General features: G+C 39.2%; 1 protein-coding gene across 2 annotated transcripts in view; it reads right to left on the bottom strand.

The window, feature by feature from the left end:
• SLC9A9 (solute carrier family 9 member A9) overlaps nt 1-27,164 on the bottom strand; it is a 579,933-nt gene extending 552,769 nt beyond the window's left edge. Inside the window, exons 1-2 of one of the 2 annotated variants that reach the window (XM_032258640.1) lie at nt 26,709-27,164; nt 10,880-11,082 (exon numbers count right to left, since the gene is read on the bottom strand). In XM_032258640.1, the coding sequence (XP_032114531.1) occupies nt 10,880-11,082; nt 26,709-26,883 (378 nt within the window). In that variant the 5' untranslated portion in view covers nt 26,884-27,164. The remainder of the gene's footprint in view (nt 1-10,879; nt 11,083-26,708) is intronic. The other variant, XM_032258631.1, reaches the window with a different exon arrangement.
• Nucleotides 27,165-27,516: the final 352 nt, after the last annotated feature.

Below are 27,516 nucleotides of genomic sequence, written 5' to 3'. Positions count from 1 at the left end.
TTCCCCTTTAGAAAAACGGTATAATAAAAAGCAACACCAAATTTTCTTCATCATGCCCTCCTCAGACTTCTTACTCCAAGGGGAAATTCATGCCCATTAAGGGCAGACATTATGGAAGGCAAAAAGGATGTAGACGAATATTTATAGCTTGCCTAACATTAAACATAACTTTTCTGTTTAGTTCTGAAAAGTAACTCTCTAGTTATCAACAATCCCTTCTTTATTGATAAGAAAAAAAATGCTCAGAGAAATTAATCTACCAAAGATCTCAGTGCTAGGAGTGGCAGAGATGGGATTCAGTTAGGTCTAACTGTAGAACCTTATGCACGTCACCATGTGACCTTAGAGGGAGTCAGAGTTTGAGCTGAGGATGTGATGCTCTAACAGTAAAATTTCAAGACAATTGTCAAGTAGGAAAGGACTTTCTGGGAAGGTGTAAAGTGAAGTGGTTAGATATTTCCAACTCTCCTAAAAATGAAATTACGTAAGCCTGTATTTAGTGATGGGCTTGTAAACCATCTTTCTGGAGAAAAACGAAAACAAAACCTCACGAGCCCTGATTTGTAGCATTTGCCATTTTCTATGGTATAAATACTCCTATCATGGCCCATTTCGAGTTTTCAACAGGCTCTCAAAATTGTTGAATATTTAATAATCAGTTCTCAGAAGCTGGGACAAGCCTGCTCCAGCACTCCACTGCATGTGTTAACTCATCATCTAGGTACTCTTCTCAGGAGTCAAATCTAGATAAAGCTTCCCAGCATGCCTGGCACTGTGCTGTGCCACTCTGATCCCCTTAGATGAAGGCTGCGTTGCCCCTGCTGCAGGGAACCCTGTCAGTCTCTTCAGGGATTGCCAAGACTGCAGACAACCACCTCACCCAAGGTCATGCCCTTTCCAGAGTGACCCACATCAAAGAGCAGAGGAATTTGGGGTTTTACAGCCTAGCCTTCTGAGTTCAGCTGAGAATGACTCTGAAGGCTCATTCTAGCTCCATACCTTTTCAAGGAGGCAGTCACAATCGTGAGGCCTGCATCTCAGCTTCATTTCTCCCTCTACCCACTCAACCTTCTTTCCTCTTCTGCCGAAAGTTGTCAATCTCAAGGCACTTGACAAACATCCTGCTCACTACACTCTACCTCAGGGTCCACTGCTCTTCTGGGAACCCATTACGTGACAGTTAGAAAGAAAGGTGATGATCACCTGAATTTGCAGGACATTCGTGCTCCATACACCCCAACCTGGGGCAGAACTTGATAAATCAGAGCCCACTTAGCCCTGTGATCAGAAACAGATGTGAAGGGAGCAGCTGGGAGACTTCGTAACTACAGACAAGCTTAAAAGGCAACAAGAGACAACCAGCTGAACGTGCAGCTTCGTCACGACCCGTCCCCTCCTGTGCCCGGCTGTCTGCGGAGCCTACCTCAGGCTGTATCCGCTACTAACCAGGAGCTTCCTAATGACCTCAGGAGAGAACAGGGAAACGCAGCTGGGCAGAACTTTAAATAACTACTCGCTGGAGACCAGCAATGATAAATGTGCACTCTTGCCACAGTTTAATATTTTAGAAGGAGCAAAGCAATGGGGAAAAGAATAGAAAGATCCACTTTAAATATTATTTACTCAGACTTACGGTACAATGGGAAATCTCTTGTTTTCCCTTCCACTCTCTCTCTGTTTTCTGTCCTTTGCTCAGCCTCCCTCCCTGCCTTGCATCTCTCTCTGCCTCCTTCCATCCCTACACAATTATTTGGAGATCAGCCCGCTGAATAGTAAACAACCATCACAGACTACACATAATTTACCCTGAGAAGGAATCTGTGGTAAATGCTTGGTCACAAAATAGCCAGCAATTAAGACAGGACAGAGTAGGAGTGAGAAGGAGCGACTGAGAAGCAGAGAATGACAGATACGTGGTTACATCATCCACTCATTTACAAAGGTCCACAGAGAATTCACCATTTGCCAGGAATCGTGGAATAAATGTAACCACAAAACAGACCTGGTCCCTGCCCTCCCGGAGCCTACAGTCTAGTGAGACTGTAGACAAGTGACATTGAGAAGACAGACATTAATCAAAGGATTATATAGGTAAATATTAACTTCTGACTCAGCTAAAATGCAGTAGGGGAATGAGAGGTGGAGCTATGAGACTGCAGGCCTATGACACAAAAGACCTTAATACTGTAGTAGAGTAGCATGGGGACATTTGGGCTGAAGAGGAATGTTCTCACAGAGCTAATCAGCCCCTAAAACATCCTCATGTCCAACCAGCAGCCCATGCATACTGGTGCTGCAAGACTCAGAATACAGAATTTAAGATTTCAGAAAAGAGAAGAATAAATGCATGAGGGGATGGCTATCCCATACTCTATTATGTGATTATTTCACATTGCATGGCTGTATCAAAACATCTCATGTAACCCATAAATATATGTCTCTGCTATGTACTCAAAAAAATTAAAATTAAAAAAAAAGATTTCAGAAAAGAGTGGAATTTTTAAAGACAGATGTTATAAAAAATTTAATAGTTACAATAAAATTTTAAAAAATATAAGATGTTATATTGATATCTAAGATGAGGTATCCATATCCTAGAGAGTGGAAAGGATGATTTGGTGTGCAAAGGACACACTGGAACTTCTGTTTATATTTCATTTTATCTCCTTTAAAAAATTCTAGTTTGATAGCTGCTTTACAATGTATAGAGTATATTGATATAGTAGTACTTATATCCGACTTGTAAATAAAAAGGCATATATTAGGTACATATGCTCAAAGGTATTTTACTGGTGGGGTGCATAATCAAAATTTGGAAGTTAATATTTGTGTGATATATTCTGAAGGCAAATTTTCAAAAGTGGCCATGGTACCTCATGGCACCTCATGCCCTAGAAGCAGAGTGCCCCTGTGTTTCAAGATTCAACCCCTATTCCAAGTTGACCCCTCTCTACTTCTCTGCCCTTCTCTACCGCAACAGCTATATAATTTCTAAAACTTTTTATATAGACTAAATGATCTTGGAATATTCATGAATAAAATGGCAAAGATCTGGCAACAACAACAAAAAAAGCCTTCCAGAAAGCAGCGGGCACTTACTGTTATTTAGTTTTGTCCTCTGCTTTGAAATTCTCTTCTTCCAAATTTCTGCATGGCATAGCCCCACTTCATTTAGGTCTCAGCTCCAACTTCACCTCAGTGAGCCCCCTCTCTGCAGGGCGTGTCTAAAGGCCCTTCATTCCGAATCCTCTCATTCTGCTAACTTTTCTTCACAGCACTTGCCTGCACTTGGCTCTGGATCACGAATGCTTGTGCTGAACTTCCTTTGCCTATCCCCCTCTAAGAAGCTAAACTCCACGAGCACAGGGACTTTGTTTTGTTCACTGCCATGCTTGCAGCACCTAAAACAAATGCCTGGTGAATGGCAAGTGCTCAAGACGTAAATATTTTTTAAATGACTAAAGGAATGAAGAAAATCTGTGTTGTTCAGTGACTAAATTAAAACCATGTGGAATTTTTAGAGTCTTTAAATACATTTCTGAGGTCATCTCACAGGCCAACATTTTGCCAGGAAAGTTGAATGAAAGTGGAAAAAAACAGCTAAAGCAAATAAATTTTTAGTTTCTTTACTAACAGCAGATCTCTTAAATAAGGTTTAGGAGGAAAGCAGCTAAGTCTGCCCAAACAGCCTCATCCCATTTACTGCCAAACTTAAGATTATCTGGAATCATCTCATGTGGTAAGAGCCAAGACTTGTCATGATAGAGAAACACAAATCTTGAAGCCCTATTCTCCGTGGAGAGGAAGTATAATTGATAATATCCTACAAATGCTTTTCCAAAGCCACAGTGCTGATTTATCATCATGAAGCTTGCTTTCTCTTGGTGTGCCTAGAAAAGTTTTTATTGTTAATATTTCTTTTCAGTCCTTTCTTTATCCTCCCCAAGAGTGTCCTAGTGTTAACAGTACATATTTATCTCACGGCCCATTGACTCTTTCTGCACAAGCCATTCCTGTTATAGGAAGAGCTTTGCCTCTGGCCTTATTGAAGCTCAAGTAAAGGAAAAAACCAGAAAATGCAAAAGTAGTTTACAAACAAATATATAAGAATTGAAACTCTCAATGCTGAAAAATCAGAATTACCATTAGGAAAAAGTTAGATGGTGAGGAAAAAAATGACTTTATTTATTTAAATCTACAAAGCAAAATTAATGTATTTATTTAATGCTTCAAAAACAAAATTACTTTTAAAAGTCTTATGGTTAGCTCTTTCTATAAGAGCTTCCTTAAAATATCTCTAAAATATATAGTATTATCAACACTATTGAAATGAGCTCTGATGACCTATTTTTAGCTTTGCAATTCTCTTTATTGAAACAGTAGATAGGACAGAGTGCTCAGCAACGTAACTTACTTCGAAATAACTTCTTTTACCAGGCAATAGTATCTGCTTGTCACACAGGAAGTGAAGAGTTGGCAAAATTTTTGCTGGGTAGTTTCCTTTGACTTTTTACATTACAGGCAACTTATTTATGAGTGACAGGAAGTATAAATTTAACTGTGTTAACAACTTTTTGAAAAATTACTATATCCGGAATACCTTTCCAGCCAACTGGCCCGCTGACTCTTCCAACTGAGTATTATAAACACGTAATGTGCGAAATCAATGACGAGGTAGATTGATTCATTCATTCATCAGTTTAAAACCATACTTGTGGTCGGCACCACGGATCACACCTATAATCACAGCACTTTGGGAGGCTGAAGTGGGCAGATCACTTAAGGTCAGGAGTTCAAGACCAGCCTGGTCAACATGATGAAACCCTATCTCTACTAAGAATACAAAAATTAGCTGGGCGTGGTAGCACATATCTGTAGTCCCAGTTACTTAGGAGGCTAGGGCACAAGAACTGCTTAAACCTAGGAGATACAGATTGCAGTGAGCTGGGATCGTGCCACTGTACTGCAGCCTGGGCGACAGAGCAAGACTTCATCTCAAAAAACAAACAACCAAAAAAAAAAAAACAAAAAACCCCCACCATGTTTGTCATTTCTGATTTTCTTCTACAAATCAATTCCTTCTTCTAACTTTTAACTTCCACATTTCTGCCTCACCACACTTCCCACACGACCAGGGTAGCAGAGGAAGCTGTTTTTCCTCTTCTGACTAGTTGGGCCAAGCTCTTCACAGCCTTCCTTCCTTGTTTTTCTTGTATCTACCTCTTGGTTGCCATCCAAGTCTAGACTTCATCTGTCTCGTTGACTTCACTCTTTATCCTGTACACAGCAGGCACACTATGCCTTTGCTTTTGTCAACATTACACTGTTCCTCTGACTACAAACAGAGTGGGCATTACTCAGCCTGGCATTCAGGGGCTCCGAAATCAAGGTCTGCCTTCATTTTCAGCCATAAGTTTCACTGGTCTTCCACACTTCAACACAATAGAAATGCTTTTTCTTTCCTGGAATGCTATCTACCCCCTTTTCCCACATTGATATCAAGCTTTTCCCTCTGCATGGAATGCCTCCCCATCCCCACACACCACACACACCCCTATCACCAGAGTCGGTCAACTGCCCTTCTTTGAAATCTTTCCTATTACTCCTAATAAGAGACCATATTGTCCTGTTCTGGGTGCCCGTGGTTCTTGTCCCACTCCTTAGAAATCTGCCTTTAGTGTTACTCATTCATTTATTCATGTGTTGTGTTTTTCTCTGATTTACTACTAAACGCCTTGAGACCACATCTTATTTCAGAATTGAAATTGACGGGGCTCAGTTCATTTGTATTGAAAGAATAAATGAATGAAAGCATGAGAGAGAAAGTTCTTTTATCATCTCTTCAAGAGCAGGTTTGGAACTTCCTGTTGACATAAAATTCAGGAATATTTGGTAGACATTTTGGTATTCCTAAGTATTACATAACAAATTAATGTTTGCAAAGCCATCATGTAATAGGATATAGGCCCTAAAGGGTTAAAACCAGTGCAGGTATCTTGTATACACAGAACAATTTGACAAATAGTGTTAGAAACATTAGCTGAATAGATACAGAGCAACACAGTCTAGTTTTATCCACTCAGAAGGTTGTTCTGAGTATATCATCTGCTGATAATATACAGAAGAATACTATTTTTACCAATCTTTAAGTGAAAATATTTTTTTTCTTTTCTACACTTTTATCTGTGTTGAGCATGAACAAAACAAATTTGGCATGTGGTGTTTCCTGAAATTTTTATATGTTTACACGTAGCATAAAATCACAGTACGCTGCTGTTACATAAATGCCAACAGCTCTCATGTTCCAGTTTCATACCTTCCTATTGGAAAGAACTCGCAGAGCCATCAGGCCAGTTCTGTCTCTAAGCACATCAATGCCTAAGCATCCCAGAAATACACGTGCTCTTATAAAATCTTCTAAGAGGCAATTACACAGCACAATAATTCGTTCCAGCCTCTCCAAATCTTGAAGTCAGAAATTTCATGCAAGATGCGAAACAACATTTTTCTAACAGTAAAACCCATTTTCAAATCATGTAATGTTTAGAAACAAAAGCCAAATACTCCCTGTAAAATATATCACAAAGGAAAAGGACCCAGTGTGGAACCACACTTATGGCTTCTGTGACTGCTGAGCTGGACCTCTTCCTCAACTCTGACCTCCCTGCACTCTTTCCAGCTCTGGTCATCTTCTGCCTGTCTAACTGTGAAACTCCCTAGGTCTCAGCCCGAGGTGCCCTGCCCTTCTCTGTCCATGAGGGCTTCCAGAGAGCCTGTCCACTAGTGTAGGGTAAAACAATTTACTCAGGACTCAGAATTAAGTGCTATAGTCCAAGTTCTATCTCTGCTCTAATCAGTAGTGGGACCCTGGACTTGCCATGTATTTTCTCTGGACATTAATGTATCATCCGTATATGTACAGCTAAGATTAAAGAATGTCTCAAGTATCTGTAAGCATTAAGCATCCAGGACACTACAATTCTACCAACTCCAAGAATGATGATATTTTCCAAATACTGTACATTTCTCCAGCCATATGTGCTCTGCCAAGATCTTAGATTCATTCAATTATCTATTCATGCATTCACTATTAGCAGTTATGAGGCACAGAGCACCAGGATAGGCTTTGGGGATACATTGGTCAATAAAAGAGGTATAGTCCTTGCCTTTGTGAAGTTTGTAGTCTAGTGAACAATAACCAATGTAAGAATGCTGATAAACAAAAAGCAAGCAAATACATGTATAATTTCAGATGGTGTCAATTACTATGAAATAAGAGAGAAAGAGACAGCCCCCCCCAACACACACACACACACACACACACACACACACACACACACACACACACGGGGGGGGGGAGAGACAGAGAGAGAGAGAGAGAGAGAGAGAAAGAGACAGAGAGAGAAGGGAGGGAGGACACAGCATGAGAAAATGGCAGGGGCAAGCCCTCTCTGAAGGATGGTATTTCAAGTCAAAACTCTAGGGATGTGAAGGAGGCTGATATTCAAAGAGTAGAAGTGAGGCCACTTTAGGTGAAAAGAATGACAGGGGCAGAGGTCCTGAAGCAAGGAAGCTCTTGGTGCGTTGAATGAACAAAATAAAAGGGACTGGTACATCTGCAGCAGTGGATGTGACGTAAAGAAGAACAAAAGTGGCATCTGTCTCCTCACCATTTCCCCAGGACTTGAAGTAGGACTTAAATCTCCAACTCATTTTCCCTTAGAATCACCTTGGTGATCTTCAAAAAATTCCACACATCTTGCTACCCCCTAAGTCAGTCAAACCACAAACCCAGAAGCAGAACACAGTCATCAGTATGTTTAGAAGCTTCCCAATGATTCCAAAGTGCAGACAGTTTGGGAACCACTGACTTAAATTGATTTTAGTGCTTAATTTCTTGTTTTGCCCATCCATAAAGTGATGAGATTCAATTTAATGGGGTCAGGTCTCTTTCTTGCTCTAAATTACGTGATACCAATATGCAGATTCAGGGCATTTTCACCCACCCCTTCCTCAAACCTTCTGTCTTCCCCAAACTTTTACCCTACAAACATCTTCTTTCATCCAGGCTTAAAATCCTGGAATCTTAGACTCTTCTCCTCACACTACTTCTACAAATCAAGCAGGCTCTGATGGTCCAAAGCATCCAGGACTTTCATGAAGCCCTCTTCAGTTCTTACCTAGACACTCACTCACTGCTAACCTCACCTTCCAATCCACCCTGCCCTGACAGCCTTTCTGAGTTCAATTCTCACTGCCTACCCAAAGCCCTTCTCAAGTGCCACCTCCCCAATAAGCCTATGTAACAAGCTCAAGTATCTGTGACAACTAATCTGTGAAGTTTCATAGTCCTCATCATTCATATGATACAACTTAGGACTGAATTACATACCAGTATCTATCATGCATTGGTCTTATCTCCCCAAATGAATGTTAAATAAATTAATAAAACAAATACACATTTTATTAATTCCTGGCATATATTAAGCATTCAAACTTTACCTAATAGTAGCAGCGGTGGCATTATTTTTGGAGGTAGTGGAAGCGGCAATGATGTTGGCAGTGGTAGTGCAGTGGCACTAGTACTGGTAGCAGCAGTGGTGGCAGTAATCACAGTGCAATGTGAAGGTCCCAAGTTAGCCAGGCACTTTATATACATCATCTCATTTAAACATTAAAACCATCCTGCAGAACAGGTTTTAAGCTCCCCACTTCACAAGTAAGAAAGTTGAGGATTAGGAAGCTTAAGAAACTTACCGAAGAGGGATGGCAGATCTGTCTAATCCTAAGTTTTTTTAACCATTACTCAAGTCCTTATAAGCCTCCCAAAGGAGAATTCCAAGTAAGGAAGATAGGCTATAGGTTGTTCAGTTTTGCAGGTTAACTAGTGTCCCCCAGCATTGGCACATAAGCAACAAATGTGTATTATGACATACTCCAGACATTTATAAACAAAATCTTTGCCCCTTAAAGCTATGTAATATAGTAAGTGTATCAATAGACATCCCTTTCTATACCAGCAATGAGAGGAGGACTTAGGTTGCTGAGTCACCTATTGCCATCTCCAGATGCCATGATTGACAAGTTCACCTAGAAACTACTTGAGCCATTCAAGGTCAAGTAAACGTTATATGTACCGAACTTGTAGAACGTATAATGCAGCCACTGAAAACACCAAGGGGGCTCCAGCAACTCAGATATTCTCTCTATCTCTTGACTTAATTTTTCAAAAGCAAACATTTGACTCTGGATGCTGATGAAGGAATAAATGTGTCAATAATTCAGTAACAAATTTCTGATCAGGTGCTTATTGGCAATTCTGTTCAAGAACATAATTGCTAAGCAGCAAGGATAATTATCAGCATTTGGTGGGAGGGGAAGTGTCAACCTGTTTGAAGAAATAGTGCTGTATAGAAATGCAGATAAAAATGTGTAAGAGAGTGAGGAGAGAAATCACTTCATTTGTGTCCAGGTACTAATCAAAGGTAAAACTCAAGAGTGTATCTTTATTTAAATCCTATGTTGCTAGCAAGTTAAAAAAAAATTATTTTAAAAGAGATCATTTTTATTATTGTGTAAACAAAAAGAAACACATGGAAGAGATAATCCAAAACAGTTAATCCCAAAGCAGTGGCAGATCTAGAAGTTGCTCCTGTTTATTTCAGAAATACATTATCTAATTTGCTTTCCGTGTGCTTTAATTCACTTTCCTGAGTCTGATTTAGGCTAATATTATAATTAGTTTGACTTTCCTGAGCCCTCACCAAGTGCTATGAGGAAGCTAATTTAAAAATGTGCTAGTAGAAGATAGTATGAAAACAATTACTATAAATTAGTCACCTTGACTAAGGGAAAATGGCAGACCAACTGCCTACCCTACTGCCCCAAACTTCTTAAAATGGAAAAAAAAAAAAAAGATGTGTTTTAACATAAAAACGAAGTACATATGGGATAAAAGTGAAATGATGGATTCCATAATATCAGAAAATTCTCAGTTCTGACCTGAAAAAAATCTCAAGTAATTGGTGTGAGATGCTGGTTCTTAGTACAGACTTGTTAAACAGTATGTCACTTATTCCAAAGACTGACCCGGGGTGTACAAGGCACCACAAAAGGTAACCTCACCTGATTTCTGACCCAGATTCCTGAAAGCGGAAGAAAGTTTTCCTTTCAGTAACTGAAGTAGTTCACAAATTTGCAATCATGAAACTATTTTTAAAGGATGAGTCATTTCACAGTGTTTTTTTCTACCTAAGATTCCTTAACCAAACTGATAGAGTCACGATTTCTTGAGACTGACTGCATGTCAGTGTATTTATAAATAGCCAAGTGGCCAGTGTTTTGCATTGGTAGCAGAAGCCAGTCATCCTATGTCAAGGATTGCAAGTGAAAACATTTTATTCCACTCCATTTTCCCTTTGGCTTAAGAAAGATTTGAACTGCACATTCAGCTGGCAATATATACAACGATGACGCAAACACATGTGTGAAAACTTGAATCAAGCATCAGGACAGGCAGAGTTGTTAAATGTTCTTTTCCTTTAACCAAATATAACTGTGGTTTGTAGAAAAAGAACAAAGGAAATCTTTCTTTCCCAACCTCTAGGAAAAAAAAAATACAGACAACCCCTGCATTGGACTGGTATGTGAATAAAAAGTAACTTCTAAAGTCACTGCTACGTTGGGGTACTGTGTAAGAAATCACTTGTAATAAGAGTATAACTCAGGGTTTGACTCCTTAGTCAATGAACATCTTCAATCGTGTGATGTTAAAAAAGGCACATATGTGTGTGTGAATGCACTATATCTAAAGTAGAAAGGCTCAAATGCAATTATTTATACTGTAAGACAAAAATATACGACCATACAGGATCCTTACCTTTTCAAGTATAGGATTGCCTTGATGAGGATTGATGTTGTGCTGACTTATTTCTCTTTTGTATTTATATTCATAAACTTGGTCAGTGATATTAACCAGCAGAGTTGATGGACTGAAGGTTAGTTTTACACAGTCATAGACAGTTCCACTTTCAACATCAGTTGGTGCTGTAGCATATCGTAAAATTAGTCCCATTATGAGGCCTAAAAAAAAAGAATAAATAATGGTACTGGAGGAAGGCAAAGTAAAATGTCACTATTGGAAACTTATATAATTTGGAACCTTCAAAAGTGGCAGGAGAATGTGTTAGGTTATTTCCTGGTTAAGTGTTCACTCTTGCATGGATATCAGTTCAACACAATATAGTGTTAAAACATTTATAGTGAGTACCATTGCTTGAAGACTCAGCGTATCTTCCCATTTTTTTCTTCCTAATGGACCTACCAATTTTGGAGAGAAAAGATACCTCACTCCTCCTATCCATCCAAATACTTCTTTGCTCTGTGATAGACACTGAGTCCTCTAATCAGTTAGGAAATGGAATTCCCCTGGGAGTGCTTCGGGTACACAGATCAGCACAATTTTTTTTTGCTAATATTCCACTCTGGTTCTCACCAATGGAATATTAGCAAAAGTGGAGTGTGTCACTTCCAGGCCACAGCATGGAGGATATAGGTGAGTTTTCTTCTCTTCCCATCTATCAGCTGGGTGAGAAGGAATCAAAGGTTGTAAATATAGATGGTGCCAAAGGACTGAAAAGCCTGGGTTCCTAAGTGGAGGAAAATAATCCACCAACAAGCAATCCCTGCATTGGACTGGTATGTGAATAAAAAGTAACTTCTAAAATCACTGCTACGTTGGGGTACTGTGTAAGAAATCACTAGTGACAACCTTACTAACACAATGCATAAAGGCTGAAAGACATAAGAAATCTGGTACATTTAGAAAGTCACTTGTGGTTTAAAGAGAGAATAAATATAGAGAAAGAGACAGAGAATCTAGACCTAGACCACAGGCAGGGCCAGGTCAGAAAGAGGATCCCTCCGTCATGCTGAGAGGTTTTGATTTTTGACTCAGTGGTAAAGTAGAACTATTGAAATGTTTTAGGCGCAGAGTAAAACAATCACTTCTTGTAAGAACTATCACTTTGGCAACAATGTGAGAACTAATCAGAGTGAGAGATGAGAATGCAAACAGATTCCTTTCAAGAATATTTTTATTTTATTATTCCTGCTCCCGTGTTTGACTGACTCTTCTAGAATAGTTAGAAAATTTGTAATCTAATCTCCGGGGCCAAGGGAAATAAGTGACAGACATGTAACCCTCACTGGGTGCTTGCTCTACCACAGCACAGTAGGCAACCTTCCATGCTCAGTGCTGAATGGCGACAATAAAACTAGTCAGGAGCAAGAAGGGAAGACAGGTCATGTACACTCAAAGTGGTTTTAGGGTGCTTGCAGAAGAACATCATTTTTTCAACACACTTTGCCTCGAAAGGATTCAGTTCCTAAAAGTTATTCAGCAAGTACCATGAGTGACACCATTACTGATCTTTCTACTTCTACAAAGAAGCAAAGTACAAGATACTATCTGCATGGGGCCTAAATGGAAAGAACCCATATTAATGTCATTTGAAATTCCCAGTGGGTGACCCATTTTTTTTTTTTTTTTTTTACAAAATGCTTTCAATGAAATAACAAGAAATAAACACAAAGTGTTCACTATTACTTCCCAAGCAGAGAAAGCAAGTCTTGGGCATAATAGTGACTGCCTTAGTGCCCAGTGTAGTTAAATTCACACAAGGCATCCAAACCTAAATGTCCTTGCCTGTCCCCCTGCACCAGCTCTAGCCTCATCCTTAGAGAAGAAGCACACTGAAGTGAACGGAGGAAGCTGCTTGCTGCCAGAGGTGAGCAGATGTAATATTCATGAAAATGTGTCTCTTAGGTAGATCTCCCACTCTGAGGAGGGAATTGACCAATGGTCTCAGCTTCTGTGCTCTGAAATCCACACTGAGTGACTTTCACGCCGAGGTCAGGCTCCTAGCCAGTGACTGAACACAGCAGGGATACTAAGGCAGGGAGATGGGGATGCCTCTGAAGGGCAACCATGGCTGAAGGGCCCATTGTTAATCTTGCCAAACTTTTCTTAGAATGACACCACAGCCTGAAGATTTCCTACCCAGCTTTCCTTCCTTTCTTCTCTTCACAGGATTGGGCCTGCATCAAAATCTGACAGTTGCCCTGACATCCGCAGGCTTACTTCCCACATTCTCTCAAAGGAAAGAAAACCTTTTGTACAACGAATCTCTTTCTAGCATCTGCTTCTTGGAGGACCCAAATTAACACACTTGCCAAAAGGCTTCAGCCCTCCAAGGGTTGAGAAGAAACAACATCTTGCCAGATGGTAAGAGCCAGTGGGAAAACCTCAGCCTCCTAGCACATCTGGTTAAAAAAACCCATGCTCTCCTTTGTGCACCCTTGCTGCAGTAGTGGCAGCTGGAAAATCCTTATTTGTCAGAGGCTGCTTACCCACAGAGCCTCATAATGCTTTTTATAGCGAAACATTTACTCAGTGTTTTAGCCATATGCTGACACAAATATGGAGTGTTGAATTAATGCATACTGACACAATATTGTGTGTGAGTAGGTGACGGATAAAGTAGGACTGATAGTAGAAAGAAAATGTTAATGAGAGTGGGTTGTTTGTAACCACGCAAAGATACAAGATTAAGAAACCACCAATCATTTGTGCACAGAAGGCAAGAGGAGACTGGCTTATGAATAGCACAAAAGCACCACTCTTGTTGGTAAACCATGAAACCAGTCCCCTCCTTGAGGAGGGAAAATAGAAGCCAGCCTGCGCCAGCAAAGGGATTCCCACCCAGTCCGTGTGCAAACAGCTCCGGCCCCAGGTTGAGGTTCCTGCATACACAACACTTCTCTGAGATCTGTCCCCTTGCCAGTTGGCGGCATCTCCTTCTCTAGGAAGAAACTCTAGTCTAGATGCATCCCCTGCTTCTTCACGTCTAGGCATCTGGGCACGTAGGGTGACAACTGAGTGTAGCTGCGCTTTAGTGAACCTGACTTCTCTCCACAGCATCCAAGTCCCACAGAAACATGGACAATGGACTTCATTCCTAGAGCACTCACTATCCTAAAAAGTCCCTCTCAAGTCTCACCTGTGGACACCAGAACCCTGATAGAGTCTGTGCTCATTGGGCTCCTTAATCTTTGCATTCTGACAACACTTATTGTTTGAACCACACACTTTAGAGGCCAGTTTTATAAAGACATATTATTCAGTGCTGCTTTACAGATCTTGGCTTTTTCTCCCCAGCTAGACAATGAGATTATTTAGGGCAGAGGCTCTGTGCTAGTCTCTACCTCTTTTCCTCTAGAAAAGCCAAACACTTTCAGAATTGTAGCCCAACTTTCTCCAAGTTCACAAGCTCCCCTGGAGTTAAGAAGAAAAGGATCCTCCGAGTTTACATAGTCAGTTACCAACATTTTAAAGTGTCACAGTAAGGAACATCACACTAAATGCTGTGATGTCCCTGTCTTTGCAGAGCATTCAACATAACTCTCACGGAGCACCTGCATAGCATACAGTTGATAGCATGAGGTTTGTGAGAGAAGAAAGAAGAGAGGAGGCAGAAGGAAGGAAGAAGCAGCCTCAGGAATACTCAAACCAAGGAACATTAGAAAGATGAGCCTTATCGTCCTGAACTGGCTCTCATTTCATTATCCACACTGAAAATAAGAGAAAACTCCACCCCCTTGCTCTATTACTCCCTTATTGTGTGTTCACGCCGCAGACACCTAAGGCATTGCTCTAGGACTTGTAGGAGTTATTATAAAGATGAATAAAAGATGATTTTGCCCCTACAATATTAAAATGTCTTAACCTACCAGCCCCTTCTCTTCTGCCCAAGCCTACCATCCTAATTTCCAGTAAAAATAAGGTAGAACAAGTATTTACTAAATTTGTTATATGAAGTCTGCATTTCATAACCAATTTCCCTTGCATCTTATCAATGGTCATTTTTCATGACGGGGAAGCATTTTCTTCAAGCGGCTTTTCCTAGAGAAATAAAACATGGAGAAATACTTTTAAAAAAATCTTCAATAAAGCAGATTTCAGGATGGTTTTTAAAAACACAAAAGTGCTTTAAAGGAGATTTTTATCTCATTGGCTGTGTTCAACACTATAATTGTGTCCAGACACCATCAGAGTTCCCCGCTCCCTGGCACAACTTTGGCCAGATTGCTTTATACTCCATTCCTATAGAAACAGCTTCCCGGCCTGTAATCCCAGCACTTTGGGAGGCCGAGGCGGGTGGATCACGAGGTCAAGAGATCGAGACTATCCTGGTCAACATGGTGAAACCCCGTCTCTACTAAAAATACAAAAAATCAGCTGGGCATGGTGGTGCGTGCCTGTAATCCCAGCTACTCAGGAGGCTGAGGGAGGAGAATTGCCTGAACCCAGGAGGCGGAGGTTGCGGTGAGCTGAGATCACGCCATTGCACTCCAGCCTGGGTAACAAAGAGCAAAACTCCATCTCAAAAAAAAAAAAAAGAAAAGAAACAGAGCTTCCCCAGAGTTGCACAATGCAGCAAGCACAACTATATACATATGCCTAATTAGACATTTACAAAAGTATATATTTAAGTGCTACATGATGTTGGAAGAATTTAGGAGTCTAAAGCAAATGCAGTTAACCATGAAGATTGCAGGAGAACTGAGTTCTGCACTTGTTTCCCTCTCACCGCAGTGAGTGGCTACCAAGAATAATCTAGATTAATGGGGCATTGCCAGTTCCCTAAGAAGATATAGCCTCAAACTATGTAATGTTATTTAATGTTATATTTCAACCTGGTAAGTATATCAGGCCCTGTGTCTATCCCTGTTTACCCCACAAAGTCCTGGTTTATTTGCTGTCCATCCCTCCCCACATAGCCATATGCTCAGGAGAAGTTGAACTCACTCTCAGCTCCGGGGATATTCTCACTCTCCCTGCTGATAACTGGTTCTGGAATGGGTATGTGACCCTGTTACTGCCAATAAGAAGTGAAGGGAAATTGCTAGGGAGCTTCTTAGAAAGGTTTTCACATCCTGCAAGAGAAACACAGAAGACAGGACCTCTTTTCTTTTCCGGGATATTAATGGGCCTGGTTAGGACACCAGGCACTGCCATAGCCACTTCACTGCTAGCCTGACATTGAAGTCAGCACTGAGGTTAGTAGAGCAGAGAAAAGGAAAGAATCTGGGTTTTTGATGACAAAAGTAGGTATTGAATCAAATAGCTTTGATGACTATTCTTCTCTGGACTTCCAGTTATGGGAGATAATAAGTATCTTTATTGTTTAACTCTGTTTCTGTCAGGGTTTCTGTTACTTGAAACTAAGTGCATCTTAACAGATAGAAAAGCCATTGGCTTTCGTGTCACAAAGCAATGCGTAAAATTTTAAGGGACCCTAAAGAAAAGACCAACTAACCCCTCTCCCTATATTATTGGAGAAGACTTAATAGAGGATGTTCTCAAGGATGTGTAAGAGTTCATCAGGTAGAGAAGAGGGCATGCTTTTCTAGGGAAAAGTATACAGAAATCAAGGAGCCCAGTGTCAATCAGGCACATCAAGCAGTTTGGGATGGGAGCTTAGGGCAGTGCAGGCAAAGGGCCTTGGCACAGCAGAGGACTGGAGAGTGTTCAGGAGAAAGAAGTGATTGGCAAGGCGGTCTTGAGGGGGAACCAAGTGACTTCCTTGTTGGGAGGCAGATTTGATGTGTTTCAGAGCAGAAGAAACAGCATTTGGAGATAATTATTTGAAGATAGAAAAGACAATTGAGGGACAGAGAGGACATGGAGAGCAAGATAACATCATGTTTAGTTTATATTTACATAAGGGACAATTTAGAACATCTGAGTGAAGGGATTTCAAGATGAAAGGAGCAAAGGTCAAGGAAGAATGTTCTTTACCATCATTAGAACTTTTCACAATGCGAGACTTTAAGGCAGGGAATCTGTGACATTATTATTTCAATCATTCAGATTAAAAAAATATGAACTAGGGATTCAAATGTGAGCATAAAGAAGAAGGAAATAGTCTGAAAAATAATCTAAGGAAACCAAGTCAGTGAACAACATTTAACTATAAGATGATATTCACAAAGATCAGACTTTAACTGCACCTACAAAATGTTTCACTTTTTATTTGATGTTTATCCCTTCCCATTTTATCAAAGTCTCTTTTAGAACATGAATTTAGAGAGATAACATGGTTTGAACTTCAAATATCTAAATGCATTTCCTAATGTTTTCTTTTCTAGCACTTTAGTTTTGCTCTGAGATTAGTCAGGAATGGAACCAAAAGTAAAAGCATATAATGTAGTAACAACATATAATGCCTTCTGTTTTCAGTGGGGGAGTTTGTTCTTTCTCTGTTCTTTCACCAACCTTTTTTAGCTTTCTTTTTTTAATTATTATATTTTAAGTTCTGGCATACATGTGCAGAACATGCAGGTTGTTACATAGGTATACATATGCCATGGTGGTTTGCTGCACCCGTCAACCCATCATCTACATTAGGTACTTTTCCTGATACTATCCCTCCCCTACCCCACCCACCCCCTGACAGACCCCAGTATGCGATGTTCCCCTCCCTGTGTTCATGTGTTCTCATTGTTCAACTCCATTTATGAGTGAGAACATGCAGTGTTTGGTTTTCTGTTCCTGTGTTAGTTTGCTGAGAATGATGGTTTCCAGCTTCATCCTACAAAGGATGTGAACTAATCCTTTTTTATGGCTGCATAGTATTCCATGGTATACATGTGCCCCATTTTCTTTATCCAGTCTATCATTGGTAGGCATTTGGGTTGGTTCCAAGTCTTTGCTATTGTGAATAGTGCCGCAATAAACATATGTGTGCATGTGTCTTTATAGAATGATTTATAATCCTTTGCACATATACCCAATAATGGGATTGCTGGGTCCCACCAAACTTTTAAATTAAAAAAACTAAAGGAAAGTGTTGATGTTGCTAAAAAGTCACAATTTATTGCTTTGTGCTAGCTCACCATCAACTTGCTTTGGTGAAAAGTCCCAGAATGATTTCAGAACAGGCCTGGGGCATGTGCCAGTAAGAGTATTTCATTAAATTCAAAGTGGAAAGTGGTCCATGAAGCTAATTCACCTTGGGGTGCCTTGTTCAAAGTTTCTATCTTCTCACAGGATAGAGTCATCTGAAAACTGCCAGAAAGTCCCAACCATCAGATTCTCCATCAGAGTGGGGTGTCCAATGTTCACAATCCACCGTTGGTTCACAACAAACAACACACACACATCACAAACACACACATGCACACATATACATATGTACACACATGCCCATACAAAGACAGAACACATATACAAGCACATATAAACACACACATACACATATACACAATGTACACACTTCACAAAACTCTGGGATTTCTAACCGTGTAATAGATAACTTTTCTTTAGAAACTGTCTCAGCCATCAGCTTACATATCACTAACACTCTTCCTTGCAATCATCTCGGGAAGCTGGCAGAAGAGACATAGAAGCAGAAATGTCTAACTAGATGTATAAGGAATAAACAAATGTGGTTTCTTATTTTATAATGTTTATACAACACAGTTTATTTTTTTCTCAGACCAGAGGTGGAGACTTTACAAAGTGTTATAAACAGTATAAAAAGGACTCTGTAATAAAGGGAAATGGTCTTCCAACTCTTCCCCTTTCACCATAGGAGAGTAATGGGATAAGAAAGAAATGAGAAAAAACAGAGAAAATGAAACTAGGAACTGCATTTCAATTTTATTTTCCTAGCAAAGGAGCTTTCAAACTTCAGTGCATCAGAACTTCTGGAAAGCTTGTTAAAACACAGTTTGCTGGGTCCCACCCCAGAGTTTCTGATTCCCTAGATCTGGGCTGAGAACTACGTATTTGCATTTCTAACAAGTTCTCCCATGATGCTGACAGTGCTGGTCAGGAAACACACTGAGAAGCATTGTCCTATAAGACAATAGTTCCTGTCAACATGAGTCCTCACAGTTTTGAAATTCCATCAAAATCCATACCATTGTAGGCTCATGCACACGGCTTTCAGAGTTTGGAAAACCCAGATGCATAGTTAATAGTTCTACCTTCACTCTCTTCCAAAAATTAAATTCAGTTTAACTAACATATGATGAAAGCCTATTTTGCATGATTCATATAAATTTACAGTCCCTTCTCAAACTATTTATAGTATCTGTCACACCCATTATTTCAACCATAGGCATTTAAAACCAGAAAGACCATGAACTTGCAACATGACTATCCTGCAAGCTGTGACGGTGTTTCCAGGTAGGCTTGGAATATTTCAACTCCAGCTACTTAATATGGATATATTTTCACAGTATTGCTCCCATTCTGTTGCCCACAGTGGGCTTTTTGCTACAGACAGTGTAACATTTCTGAGCTTCAAGGTAGAGGAGAAACTTAACTATTTTTACCTTCAGTCATTCCCTGTCCTGACTTCATGGGACAGTTACATATCAAGAGTGGACTTGGATGAGAGAATGACTGCAGCCAGAATTTGAGAGTGCTTGCTTTCAAAAGAGCGTTTTTGCCAATTATTCTGGGCAGAGCTGGTTAAGTCATACGTTTTCTGAGTTTCTGTTTCCTTATATGCAAACTAAAGATGATCTTGGCTATTTAGCATGGTTGTTGTGAGGATTAGGGATAATGTAATAGTTACATATCTCAGTCTCCACCTCTCTCCTGTAAACTTCCTAAGGTACCATCATCTGACACAGGGCAGACAGTTAATAAAAAACAGCAATTATTCTAGGACTACATAAGTGATAGAGGTGAAAGAACAGAGGTTATATAGTCCTGAATTTGCAGCACAGCCCTGTTGGTTATCAGCAAGTTACTTTCTGTTTCTCAGAGTTGGTTTCCTCATCTATAACATGAAAATAATAACACGTCCCCCACTCGCCCCCCCCACACAAACACACCCAGGTTTAAGGTAGCAGATGACCACATGAAGCTAAACTGCCAAGGTTTGAGACCCAGCCCTGGCATTTAGTAGATGTGCAACTTGGGGCAAGTTACTTCATAATGTTTTAGTACCTCAGTTTTCCTACCTAAAAACTGGTTGTTGTGAGGATTAAATGAGTCAATATATGTAAAGTGCTTATAACAGCATAGTTTATATCAGGAATGCTATTTGTGTTAGCTATTTTTATTTTTGTATATCAATTTTTTGACATAAGAGATGTTTAACAAACATCTGTTTTAGATGTTTAGTAAACATCAGCTCTCCATATCCCCATTTTGTTAACCATATAACATTAATTCAATTTAGACTGTATATAATATCTACATAAATAATTTGAATAACAAATCTGTTTTCTTGATATGCACATTCATTAGCCTTTCAAACACTGAGAGGGGGAATCCTTTTCTTTTTTTTTTGATAGAAAAGATTTTCTTTATTAATGACCCCAACCATATTTCTTTAGATACAGGAGTTTTGAACTCAAATACTTAGGAGAAAACAAGTTAAGACTGCATTATCCTGTAACTCATTAGCAGTAACATATTGCAAAGCAAACAGCTTGGAAAAGAGGGTGGGAGGAAAGGGAAGTGAGGGAGGGAAGATAAAGAAAAGGAATTAAGTTATCAAGCGGAATTTTTTTTTTTTAAATTCTTGGGAACTATGAAGTCCTTGCAAGCACAGCTCGTTTCTGCAGATTACTTTCCAAACATGTACAAAATGGAACCAAAATGGAGAATCCCTTAAGAACCTGAAAAGGTGAAACATTAAAAGCTATGATTATCCAGTAGCAAGTGTTACAGCCTTCAGTTGCCATAGTAGTTTGCAGTAAAGTTTCATCTATAGTTCTTTGAGATTCAGAATATATAGGTTATTCAGAATATATAGGTTATTTATTCAAAATAGGCTATTTTGTTTTTTTGTTTGTTTGTTTTTGGAGATGGAGTCCTGCTCTGTTGCCTAGGCTGGAGTACAATTGCGTGATCTTGGCTCACTGCAACCTCCGCCTCCTGGGCTCAGGCAATTCTTCCGTCTCAGCCTCCCGAGTAGCTGGGATTACAGGCGCCTGCCACCATGCCTGGATAATTTTTGTATTTTTTAGTAGAAATGGGGTTTCACCATGTTGGTCAAGCTAGTCTCGAACTCCTGACCTTAGGTGATCCAGCCCCTCAGCCTCCCAAAGTGCTAGGATTACAGGCATGAGCTGCTGTGCCCAGCATGGCTATTTTCTTAAAATCAACTTTTAAAAAACATATAGAGTGCAGTATACCTTACATTTTTTCATTATTTTACCTTTCTCTGGCAAATGTATTAACGCATGGAGAACATTGCACGAATCTCTGAAGTTCCTTAAAAATCAAGTTTTTTTACACCAAAAGGGAGAAGAAGTTTAGTATGCTGGGCTCCTAGCCCTGATTACCTTTCCTGCAGATCTCTTCAAATTAAACCAGAGCTACTCTGGTTTTCATAAAAAAATGCATCTGTAAACTGTGGAATATGCAACCAGCGCTCACTGTCCTGGTAGTTTAACTTGTTCTCCTCACCTTTCTGACAAGAATTCAACAGAATTTACTGAGCACTCATTGCAAAATCAGAGCAGAAGCAGGAAGTACTAACAGTGGCCAAATAACACTAAAATCTTGTCTGAGAGAAAGGATCGGATATCATTATAGGCTGCCACGTTCTGGAAGGAAAGCTTCTGGTTTGGGCTGGAGTGGCTGAAAGATGCCTGATGGTTGAACTCAGTCTAGATCTGAATTTTGAAGGACTTTTTCAGCTAGAAGGGAGATGTGTGATATCTATTCCTTTCTTCCCCATTTTATAGATGAGAAAAATAAGGCCAGATACTATGTCACTTGCCCAAAATAATGTATCTAACTACTGAAAAACAAATCATCAAGATTAAGAAACTTAAATCTCCAGGGAGCGCGTCAATGTTTTCTCTATCAGACATGCCACAGTGGAATAAGTAGAGCCTTAGAAGGACCTTCAGCTAGCGGGAAGGGGGCGAAGCAGTAGGAAGCATCTCCCATGAGCCTGGCAGTCAGGGAGGCCGGGCTGTCCCGGAGGAGGGCAAAAGGGATCAGGAGGGTACAGCCACACGTGCCCAACAACACAATTTAATCCTGAGGAATCTGCAGGGAGTGCTAGGAAGAAATTAAGGCCTGCAGAAGATTTTTCAGAAAAGATAATTTTTCAACCTTTGTGATTCACCATGTAATTGTATTTTCTTTAAATCTTGAAAATCATTTTGTTGAGTGAATCAAATTGTTCCTATTAAACTGTTAAGCATATTCCTAAAGAATCAGAAAATGCTTGAATATGATATAGTTTAATGAATTCAAAATGTAAACTTTGTGTCTTGATATTTGTTTTTTGCCCACTAAACAGTGGGCACAATTTTTACATGAATTCAGAGACTAACTTCTATGGAAAGGCCAGGAAATCAAAGGCAGAATTCTAAGAGATTTAAATTGCTCCGTCCCTAAGCTCAGATCCCAGCCCTCAAATGCATGGCATTATAAATGTCCTATAAATTATGGCAGCCCCCAGTGATATATAATGGAATTCTTAATGCTATCAGGGAGCAAGGAGCAAATTTCTTTTATTAGTATTGAGCAGGGGATACAGGCCCTAAGTGAGCAGTACTAAGTGCATCAGCTGCTGCCAATCAATATTTTGACCACTAATTGTCATTTATGCTTTCAGTCCAATTTAAATAAATATCACTATGGCTTACATTTTAAACCAGTTATGGATTCTAATCCTTCAATTTTGAAATAAGAACCATTGAATATCATAACAGATTACCCATTATTGTTCCTGATAAAGCAAAAATATTGTTATAAAGCTGCCACTAATGTATACGTACTTCCTATGGCCCTTAATAACAAGAAAAAACATGTATTGTTATATAATGGATTATTTATATTATTTGGAGCATCATTATATCTCTGATTGACACAGAATCTAGCCAAATGCCACACAATTTTTCTCGGTCTCTACAACTCTTCATATGATATTTTAAGGTTAACAACTTCGAAATTATTTCTGACAATAACTATAAAAGAATATTAAACATTCTGCTTGATCACTTTTCTCTGCATTTTTTAAACTGCTCATTTTTCTAAGCCCCTGTTCTGTAGAATTTTTAAATTGGACTCTCAGGTACACTGATAAAAAATAGATGCAACATCTATTGAGTCTTCTAAAGTACATTTGACACATGTCAAAGGAATACTTGCAGAAAAGCAGATGGTAGAACAGGCTGAAGTATTATAGGAAATTTGATGCTGGGGAAAAACATGTATCATTCTTGATACAGGACAAATGATACATTATACAAATAGTCAGTGAGAGCAAGAGCAGAACTCAGTGCAGTAGGGGAGTTGCTAGCCAAATTCATTGATAAGCATTAGGTGCAGGTCCATTAAGTCAAGCAATATGTTTTGTTACAAGCAAATGTGTCTGTAACAGGGAGATGACTGTTACAGTCTATTCTCAAATGTTCATCTCTTAAAAAATAAGAAATTTTAAAAGTTTAATTTTCTTTATTTCTTTCCTTTTTTTTTTTTTAGAGACACGGTCTCATTCTGTCACCTAGGCTCAAGTGAAGGTTGGAGTGAAGTGGCACAATCATAGCTCAAAAAGCTTAGGTTTTAAACATAGTTTTGTTTCTTTTCTTCCCCACTGTTTATCACCATGCTCCCTGCTCTTGCAAAAGTTATGAGTTTAATCCTCTAATGGAAAAAGGGGATTTGTACTGTGTGTGATGCTGAAAATTCACTCTTTTAGACTACCTGGAAAAGAGAATCCAGCTAATCTTGAAAGCTTAACCATATGAGGATGCAATTAGATTCCACAGACACATCATTTCTCCAGGAAAATTATCACAATAATTTACTTATCTTTAAATAGCATCTCTTAGTAAAGAGATGGAGGTTGAATCCCACCCCAATAGCTAACCAGTTACAAGACTTTCATCTCTCTACGTCTTCATTTCTTTGTCTGCAAAATGAGAATGCTTGATTATGATCATTAAGACTCCTTCCCACTCTATGAATTCCAAGTTCATTTATAGCTGTTGGACGACTAATTCATGTGGTACCTCCTCTCCCCAACATTAAAAAGTGTTTACTAGAGTATCCCATCTTGTTCCTCTGGTGTAGTTTCAGACTATTTTATGATATCACTGACAGAAAGTTCCTAATAAGCACTTAAGATATAACATTTAGGTAGTCCCTGAAGAAGAAATGTGACAAGTCACGAATGCCACCCATATGGAGTACTTTCAGAGAATATCGGGAGAGCTCTTTCAAGGTGAATGTGAACCTTAGGAAGACATGCGGATGAGTGAAAGCACATGGACCAGCCATGTGTGGCTACTCAGTTTTGGAAAGTCCCTTCACTTCTCTAGGATTTACTTTCTGCCTCTGTAAAATAAAAGGGATAGAGAAGATGATTTCTAAAATTCTCTGACATCCCAACAATTATGATTCCATGCCAAGAAAAAGTTAAACATCACTAAAATATGTTTTCTATTGATTTATATAGTTCAAGATAACTGAAAGATACTCAAATTTTCCAGTAATAGAATACATATATACGCATATCTCCATAATTTTTATAATCATTTTACATTTCACTCATTCAGAATTTGCTTTCAATAACTTTTATATTAAAAAAAAATCATGAAAGAAGAACAAGAATCAGAGAAGCCAACTTAATTCCACTCATAAAGTTTAAGCCTTATCCGCCTTAAGAACAGCAAGGGAAATGCTACCTCAACAGCAGTGGTCAACGAACTATTATTTTATTATTTCAAGCACAATTTAAAAATATTTCAGAGAGTTTTTCAGGATTAAAGGTGATCTGTAATTTTTCAGGTTCAAAAGGAAGAGTCACTGTATGTATTGTGAATGCAAAGTATGTCTGAATTTTAATAGGTTATCAAAACTTTTACAAAAACAATATCCTCACCATTGAAACTGGTAAATGAGTCATAGTTCACTCAAATTCAGGGACGTGAAGAAATCTTTCCTTTTAATAAAGGTTGGCAATCCATTAAATCTATGTAGTTTTGCTAAAGCACCTATGTCCCTTTAATATGATACCAAGAATTACATTGTTTCTGGCTTCCCAGATTCCATTCCGTGTCCTTGTAGGTTACTTATTAGTCAAGTCAAGGGAAAGATTCTGTTCATGATGGAGACAGGAAAATGACAGGAACCTCGGGCTTCACATCTGATGGCATCACTTCCTTTTTGTTTGGCTATTTCTCTCCCACATGATTGTGATTTTTTTTCCCTCCTAAATGAGAGTATTCTTGTGCGCTTTAAGATCCTCAATACTGGCTAAGAATGGTGGCTCATGCTTGTAATGTCAGCATTTTGGGAGGCCAACGTTGGGGGATCTTTTTAGGCCAGGAGTTGGAGACCAGCCTGGGCAACATAGTGAGACCCTGTCTCCACTAAATTTAAATAAATAAATAAAGCCAAATATTTTCAAAAGACCCTTAATACCAAGGAATTTCACTCTGTTTTCTATATGGATCAGAATATCAGCTTCCTGAAAAGATGTTACACTGCTGAGCCTGAAACTTCTGCTTACAACTCAAATATCTCACAGTGGGATCCCCTGAAGGCATAGGATTTCCTACGTTCTCAAATCATGACTATGCATTGTTAATACCGGGACATCACAGGGTTAGCATATACAATGTGCATTGATCTTGTACCCTGAATCTCAGGCTTATGAAAGGGTTTCAGGATTTCTAAAACGAGGAAAGTCCAAATACAAACGTATGTTATTTGCTATGAATTATAGCAATGCCTTGCCTGTTGCCATTGTGTTCAAACGTCCTATCCATTATCAGGCTGAGATAAGAGCAGTGAAGCAAGCCACTTCATCAGTAACACCAGTTTGTTAATAAAAGCTGGTGTCTTTCATGTTACTTTAAAAGATGAGAGTACAGACTAAATAATCTCTGTCATACTTTATTAAACTTTCTGGAAGGAATAATATGGTAAATTGCCCAGCAAGAGCAATACTTTGGATGTTAAACAAATAGTTTTTAACACCTTGGCCTCCAATAAAAAAATGAGATACATAACAAACAACCCTAGCAATGATTAATTATAAGTTAGAACATCTGAAATCAGGCTAAGAAGTAAAAAGTACTGCATAAAGAAACTCTTGTTTATTTACAACACTTTATTATAAGAAAATTAAACATTGCTCATATAAATAAAAAGGACTTGGACATAATATTCTCATAAGAGGTGTGGGGTTAGTTTCTGCAACTTTTCTTTTTGAAATTAGTTGATATAAGAGGATTTGCAGCATACATTTTGAAGGGATGTTTTTTCTAGAACTTTGTAATGTTCATTGCTGCAGCCAGTGAGAGAAGCCTGCTCTTTGTGACTGCCAAGCCATCACTTCCCAACATCATTACAAAAACAAACAGCTCGCCCTCGACTCCCCACATGACAATGGACCCGCATCGCATCTGTCAACAGACTTGCATTATGTGCAGCGTGAGAACATGACTATGGCATTTGCTCTAGTGACATGGCAAATTTCGGCGGCTTGTCTGGAAAGAGGTTAGCATTCATTACTCTGCAGCACCTTTCATCAAGCTAATGACATTTCAATCAGCACATTTTCTCCAGTTTCGGTACTTTGCTATGTGAACACAAGTCTCTAATTACGCTCAAGCAACAAGTTTCACATCAGTCTCACAATTTAGGCACTCACCATACACCATTGCTCCTCCAGTTTCATGCAAGAAGCGGAATCGATGATTTTTAAATAACCAGATTGTCAAAATGGTAAGGATGAGCAAAAAATTGAAGACAAGCAGCTCCACCGCTCCCTGATGTTGAAACTGATACTCATCCTTTTCTGACACAGCCCTTGACTGTCTCTCCATTCTCCAGTCTTTTTGGAATTCCTTAGATAAAGACCTGGATAACGGCTCTTTTATCAAGATTTGCCTAAGATGGTCTGACTGCCTGAGAATTTCAGAAGAAACACTGCCAATTTAGTTGCTACTTCACAAGCATTCTGCTCTGGCTTAGTATTCAGATGGCTTCTAGTTACAACTTCCTGTTTCTCTCTTAAAGCAGCCCTGTCTCTTTTCAAACTCCGGAGTGTGTGGTTTCATCATTGACTCGTAATGTCTTTAAATGATTCATCTCATGAGAATACTTTTCATACTGGATAAATCCGCAAGCAATAATTCTAAGATTTTGAGTCCTGGTCTTATTGTTCCAAACAAGTCTTCTTAAGCTTCATAAATATGAACTGTAGATTAATAATTTTAAAAAGCCGTACACTAGCAATGTTTTCTAAGTTTGAAAGCCAATTCCTGACTCAACTTCACCTAAATGCAAGATCTTTCCTCTCTAACCAAAGCCAGTGATGGGGGTTGTATCAATGAGCCTCTGTGCTCTGCATGGGTCAGCATATTAGCTTCCTGAAAAGATATTACACTCCTTAGCCTAAAAGTTCCACCTCATAGCTCAAGTATCTCACAATAGGATTCACTTAAGGCATAGGGTTT

Source organism: Sapajus apella, unplaced genomic scaffold, assembly GCF_009761245.1.
Source record: "Sapajus apella isolate SASKATOON/1434 unplaced genomic scaffold, GSC_monkey_1.0 scaffold4, whole genome shotgun sequence".
Classification (NCBI taxonomy): domain Eukaryota; kingdom Metazoa; phylum Chordata; class Mammalia; order Primates; family Cebidae; genus Sapajus; species Sapajus apella.
This window is presented reverse-complemented; position numbering and strand designations above follow the sequence as displayed.